The sequence below is a fragment of the Drosophila rhopaloa genome, unplaced genomic scaffold (genome assembly GCF_018152115.1).
Source record: "Drosophila rhopaloa isolate 14029-0021.01 unplaced genomic scaffold, ASM1815211v1 contig_163, whole genome shotgun sequence".
Taxonomy (NCBI): domain Eukaryota; kingdom Metazoa; phylum Arthropoda; class Insecta; order Diptera; family Drosophilidae; genus Drosophila; species Drosophila rhopaloa.
This window is the reverse complement of record NW_025335043.1, coordinates 5,932,673-5,939,216: the sequence shown is the minus strand read 5'-3', so window position 1 is coordinate 5,939,216 and position 6,544 is coordinate 5,932,673. Positions and strand designations below refer to the sequence as shown.

At 39.3% G+C, this 6,544-nt stretch overlaps 1 protein-coding gene across 1 annotated transcript; it reads left to right on the top strand.

Annotated features, from left to right (window-relative positions):
* The first annotated feature begins 941 nt into the window (after positions 1–941).
* LOC123037391 lies at positions 942–1,547 on the top strand. Its single transcript, XM_044457726.1, has 3 exons — positions 942–1,248; positions 1,281–1,416; positions 1,451–1,547. The coding sequence occupies exons 1-3, from the start codon at positions 942–944 to the stop codon at positions 1,545–1,547; spliced, it is 540 nt and encodes a 179-aa protein (XP_044313661.1).
* Positions 1,548–6,544: the final 4,997 nt, after the last annotated feature.

Below are 6,544 nucleotides of genomic sequence, written 5' to 3'. Positions count from 1 at the left end.
GCGAACCCGGCTCTTTTCCCTCTGTGTTTTTCGCCTTCGCTCCCTGCTTATCGCAACTCATTTATCGCTGGAAAAATTATGACGCTGCTGATTGCCAAGGCCTTTATCTGATCTGCATTTCCCCCTCTTATTTTTCTGCCTTTTTTTTCGTTGGCCCTTTCGTGTGGGTGAGTTTAAAATAAAACTCTTTATGGGCGGCAGCCAAATTGATGAGTCATTTGTAGCTGCTGATGATGTGGCTGCAACAAGTGCACAAATTGCGAATCGATGATTAAATATTACAAGACAATAAATGCTTTATCTTCATAGCGGGTGCTAAGCAAATTGCCAGCTGCCAAAAAGGAGATTATGAGCCAGACAAGACCACACACTGCCTTTGGGGGAACAGGGCGTATACGTAATGTGATTGCACTTAGCAAAAAAAACCAAAATCCTTACTTATCCATATTTTTCAGAAAATATTTTATTGAAGCTTAGGTCGTGGTGAAATTTTGTAGCATATAGAACATACTTAAATAAAATAACTGAAAAGCAATTTTTTTATTATCCTTGGCATTTTTTTTATTTTATTTTTAAGACACTAGTAATTATAAATTATAAATTAAAATTAATTTCACCCTCAAGATAATTATCTTTATTTTTAAGTGACAATATTATTAAATTACATATGATGTGCTATATTTTTTTCCTGAGTGTGGGTATTTATCCATTAGAAGGCAAGATAAATGAGGCCAAGGAGCTGCTAAAATCCCAAGAAATGTAAGTTCTCAATGAAGAAGCCACGGCAACCTCTTCGACAATTTTAATGGCCTCGCAACGCATTTATTTTGCAGTCACATTAAGATAATGTGCCGCTTGTAAGGAGGCTTTGAGACCTCCTCATCATCAAATGCATCGCCGATCAGCTGCCATTGATAAACGACAACAACCAAACGGGCAACATGTTGCTGCCACAGCAGCAGCACCACCAAAAGCAGCGACTGACAGCCAAAAAAAATGGATTGTGGCCTGGAGCCTGCGGACCTGTAACGTCCACGCGTTCTAGAACATATCACATGATAATCTTCATGCATCACTCCAACGTCAGCAACATGTTGCTGCTGCTGCTGCTGCTGTTGCTGTTGCACCGGAAGCATTTTATTGCCCGTTCGCGATTCGCCTGCGCTGATTATTCGCGGGCAATCGTAAATCCCGCTTTTGTGGGGGGCACGCGCGATCTTGCAACAGTTGCTGCAACATTGGGAGCAGGTGAACGTTTTCTTTTTTTTTCTCTTTTTTAGGTAGCTGCAAGTCAAGGAGGTGCGAAATGGCAAAACGCCCGCTGGCATTGAATTACCAGACAAAGTGTGGCCAGCCCCGAACATTAGATGATGTTGCCACGGATCGCGCAGGTCAACAGCAGCAGCAGCAACAGCAGCAGCAACCGCACGGCAGCAACACCAAGAGCACGGCAGCAATCCGAACGTGTTGCTGATACAATTTGCTTGATAGGCGCACATTTTTACGCTTCAGCGCGGCTCAGCTCGTGCTATCTGTGCGAAATCTAATACATTTTGTTATAGCCACAGCTCCGATTCGGAAAAAAAGGGGGAAAGGAGCTGGAAAAAATCCAAACAAAGGAGCTCAAATCAGCTTGCTGAAACAGAAGCACCGCATTGCAGGGCCAAAGTCGCGTACGTGGTTAGCAAATTTATACGGCCAACAAAATGGGGAAACGGGTGGAAAACCAGGAAGAAACAAAACTACATAAAGTTGCAGGAGGAAAACGGAATTTTCCAGGACCTCGCCGCAACTGGCGCCAAGTGTGTTTTTTGGTTAACCCTCTTGCTCTGCCAACATCTCATAAATTGCATAATTTTGACTGACTTTTGTTGGCATTGCAGTTTTCTTGGCCCGGTCGTAGGTGCCTTCGTTTAGATTTTCCCGTCTTTTTGGCAGTTTCGCAGAGGAAGCTAAATGGAAACAGAGCCAGCCAAAAGCCCAGCCAGATTTGTACAATTTATTTCGCTTTGGAGACATATTTGCTGCCTTTAAAGATGAACAAATGAAATAACTTATGCAATTTTGCTGACAAGAGATTTAAGAATCAATTTAAAACTTTAAGAAATACAAAAAATAAGTTGTTGATTATTAGCTTAAGGCAATATAAATCAATTTATTTGTTAGCCATTTAGAAATAAAATTGTTGTTTGCCATTTGTTCTACATATAATAAATATATTTAATTGATCAACAAATTTATTGCTTTTTTGTCCAAGGTGAAACATTTAACACAAGCATTATAATGGCAATATATGTAATAAATTTCAACCAATGGAAAAGCTTCTGCTACACAGCACAACATTTATTATTTAACACCTTGTGGAGTGAGAATAAAATTAACTCTAATCTAAGCGAGAGTCACAGAAGTTAATTTTATGGCAACCAAGATCCTCAGGCTAGCATCCTAAGCTCGAAATTACACCTGTTCTTGATTACACATTTAATTGAAGCTTTGGGTATAATTAAATGCCAACCTCTAAATCATTGCAAATGGCTTCGCACCTGACTGGAAGTTACGACTGATTCGAACACATCGCCATTATTTTTATTTGCCAAAGATTGGCGAACATTTCCGCTCATCTCGCCCATTCGCTGGTATTATTTTCCCAGGCCTCGGTGGCAGACACTTCCTGAACAAACACAGAGAACACTGAGAACATTGGCCGTTTGGAAAATCGCCAGTGACAGTTTTATGGGTTTTCAAACTGTTTTATGACACGCCAGCGCCAGGCGCGCGAAACTTGCCCATAATGAGCGACTGGGACAAGTCGTTTTCTGCTGCCTGGCCATTGCTCATACGCCATGTGGAACGCGCCAATCAGACACTTGTCCGCCCACGCTCGGCATCAGCATCTGGCCGTCTGTCTGCTATTTAGTTTTGCAAGAATAATGCGCCCAAAATTGAAATGAAAATGATAAATGTGCTACAGATACAACAGGCAGCCAGTCGCATACTCAGACTCAGACTCAAACTTAAACTCAAACTCAGATTCGAGTGAGGCACGCACAGAGTCCGCGATCTCCAGCCCCATTGCGCAGGCGTTTTTGACAGTTTTTTAATAATATCAGCAGTGGAGTGGAGTGAGCCCCCTTTTCCTGCGGACTCCACCAGATCGGCCTACCTTTTCTGGCCCGTATCACACATATTCAGCGATGGTTGTGCAGAGAAAGAAACCTTTATAGTTACAAAAAATATTACTTTTTATTATTACTAAAAGGATTCATTTATTTTTCTTGCATTTTTATTTTTAGGTTATACACAGAGTACAATTACAATTAAATTAAATGATTTAATAGGTCTCCAATGCAAAAAACACCCAAAATTCATTAGATCAAAACGAGACTCTTGATAAAGATCTTATAGAAATAAATGTTTCGAAATCGATTAAATTTTAAGTAATATATTAATCTGTAAAATAAATCCTACATAGAAAATTGGATAGGACTGGTTTGGACAAGTTATGATTAAGTTATGATTAAGTTATGCTTTGTTAAAAAGGCGAAATTTAAAATTATATAAAATCTTGAGCGCATATCAGAACAAAAACAAAGTATATCGAAATGGTAAATATATTTTATTCATTGCTTTTCACATTTCGGTATTTTAAATAAGAAATGTTTGTAGAATTTTTGTAAAAGCTTATACCTATTTTCTAACCCAACATTTTCCTCTGTGTGGCACTTTTCTCACTCTGCCTGTGCTTTTTATTTAATTTTTATTTGTATCTCATTTTGGCATAAATGGCTGCAGACACGGGCGGAGCAATGCAATCCGCCTCAACTTCTGCCCCTTTTCCCTGCGTATTGCATGCCGCACGACATTTTTCGCTTGGCGGTGCGATAATGAAATTTTCTGACACTTTAACCAACACTTTTCGGTGCCAGTCGGAGCTCCATGGCTCCCAGCACTACGGACCAGCTCCATCCAAAGCCAGCAGGCGGAGCTGACAGGTGGGCAGTGGCTCGACTTCCAGCAGTTGATAAGTCAGAAAAGTTGTTTCCTCATTATGTTGATAAACGCCCAGCACAAAAAAAAAGGAATGTCACCCAACGAAATGAGCCTGGTTCAACCGAAATGAAGTGACCTGCTGCCATCTGCAAATTGATTCGTAGCTTATGCACTAAATATGACATATTTCAGATGAGGAAATTCGGGTGACTCGTGATCTTTGGGATTTAAGGTGGTTATTTGAAGAAAAATATTTATTGTTCTATTTGCATGCGATCTAAATTGACAGAATTGGAGTACAAAATATTTAAGTATTTGTTATGTGCTATTTATGATTTTTAATAATGTTTAGTAAATATTTGATCTAAGATGTGTTCAAAGAAATTTGTTGTATTTTTTTTTCTTTAGTAATACTTTTTATTACAATATTTTAAGGCATTAAAAAAAATGTACTGAAAATATATCCAAGATGGCAGCAATGATAAAAGCAATTTCCTGACCTCTTTGATAATAAATTTAATCGGAAAAATCCTCAAGGACCTTAAGGTGAACTACCGTTTCCGTACTCCAATTCCAATTGCAATTCAGAATCCGATTTCAGGTTGCGGTTACGTGCTTTATTACTTATGAGGTGGTTTCCTCCACCGCCAAGCCTTTTGTGTAATGACATGTAATTAAGCGTTTATTTACAGACAGCTTCGGTTTGTTTAAAGGGGGCGTGGCACCGCTGGGATGGGCGTAGCATGGTGTGGTGGCAATTTAAGCAGGCATTTAACAGACGCAGAGTGGCCAAAAATTGACAGCTTAAAAGCGCCCGACCAGATTGCGAAAAAAAAAGACATTGCAAATGAGTTCACAAAATGGACGGGTCATAACTTAAGCCTGAGGACTTTTAAGGATATGCACTTCAATTTATAAAAACAAAATAATAGACGAATTTCTCTATAAATTTAACACGGAAGGTAAAAATTTAATATGATTAACCCAAAAAGCATTTGCTTAAGTATTTAATTAAGCTTAAAATTAATGATCAATTTCGGTATTTTTATGACAGATTTCGTTTTGCAATTAATCGATACTTATTTTTAATCTGAGTATTAAACCCTGTTCGATGCGATCTGTGGCAGAGTTAAGACAAATTCTAGTGGCCGGGCGTGGGCGAAAACCTCCCAACGTCAGCGCAACGACTTATTTGTTATTATGCTTTAATTTATTTGCCTGCAGTCGCCGATTGCCATGAGTTATAGTATATGCATAAGCAGATCTGTAGTGCATATATAGTGGAGCAGACATTGGGCGGACAGGCGGCAGCCCAATGGAAACTCTGCTCTGGGATCCACGCGCCAACGACATTCGAGTGGTGTCGTTGTCGTTGTCGTTGTTGGTGTCGTTGTTGGTGCCGTTGTTGGTGTCGGGTGTCCGTGTCCGTGACTGTATCTGTATCTGAAGCTGTATCTGTATCCAAATCCGAATCTGGCCTGTATCTGCGTCTATATCCCCACCTCGGACCCGATCTGGGGTTCTTTTTGGTAGGCAGACAGCTGGCAGTCATGTGACAGGCGGCAATAAATCAAACGGCAAACGACAAACGGCAATTGGCTTCAAGTGTAAACTAATTTCCATGTCGATTTATAATAACAACTTGTTAGCATTTTGTATTTCAACTGCACGAGACTTCATTAGTCGGGGCGCCAACGCAATCCCACATGGGAACATTTCTATACTTATGTACAGAAGCGGGGAAAATAATAGCACTAAGGATGATTTTCTAAATTATAACGATTTGGAGTATGTGCGAGTTTTGGACTAATATGAAAGTAAGGATTTAAACTCTGATTTATTTCTGCTAATTTTGGCAAGTATTTTACACTCATGGATTTTGGAAAGATTTTTTAAGTTATTTAGGATTAATGCTTATAATGTTAAGTAAAATAAGGAAAGCTCTAAAAACAGGGACTTTCAAATAAAAATTTTCTTGGGGTATAAACTAAACTAAACTGCACCAATTTTTCGATAACTACACACAAGATTTCTTAAACTTTACACCAGAACGTAAAAATGTGTAAGCAATTTATGTGCAATATACAAAAACTATTAATAAAATAAAAGAAATGAAGCAAGATGATTTCACAAATTCAAAAGCCCTCTTAAAAACCTTTGCAAAACTATAATCCTGACCGCCATCGTACGTAAATACTTCCAGCAGCTCTTTTTGATAACTTTTTTTGGCCTGTTGATTTATGCAAATTTCATTCCTGGAGCCAAGTGGAAGCCGCGGCCAAGATCGGAGTAGATAAATACCCTTCAATCTAAATGTAAATGGCTCCGCATGTAATTGCCACAAATTGCCACTGCAGTGACCAGTTTGCGTTGGCAGAATGTCGCTCGTTGTTTTCTGGTCTGTTCCCAGTGTTCTCTTTTCTCTTTTTTTTTTTCTATGGCCAAAACGGAGCCCAATGGCGATGGTAGTATAGTCTGAGCCATGCTGTTCTTGCGCCTTTTTTAATTACCCGCAGGATGCGCGACAACAGCAAACAAATTGCCTCAATTTCCA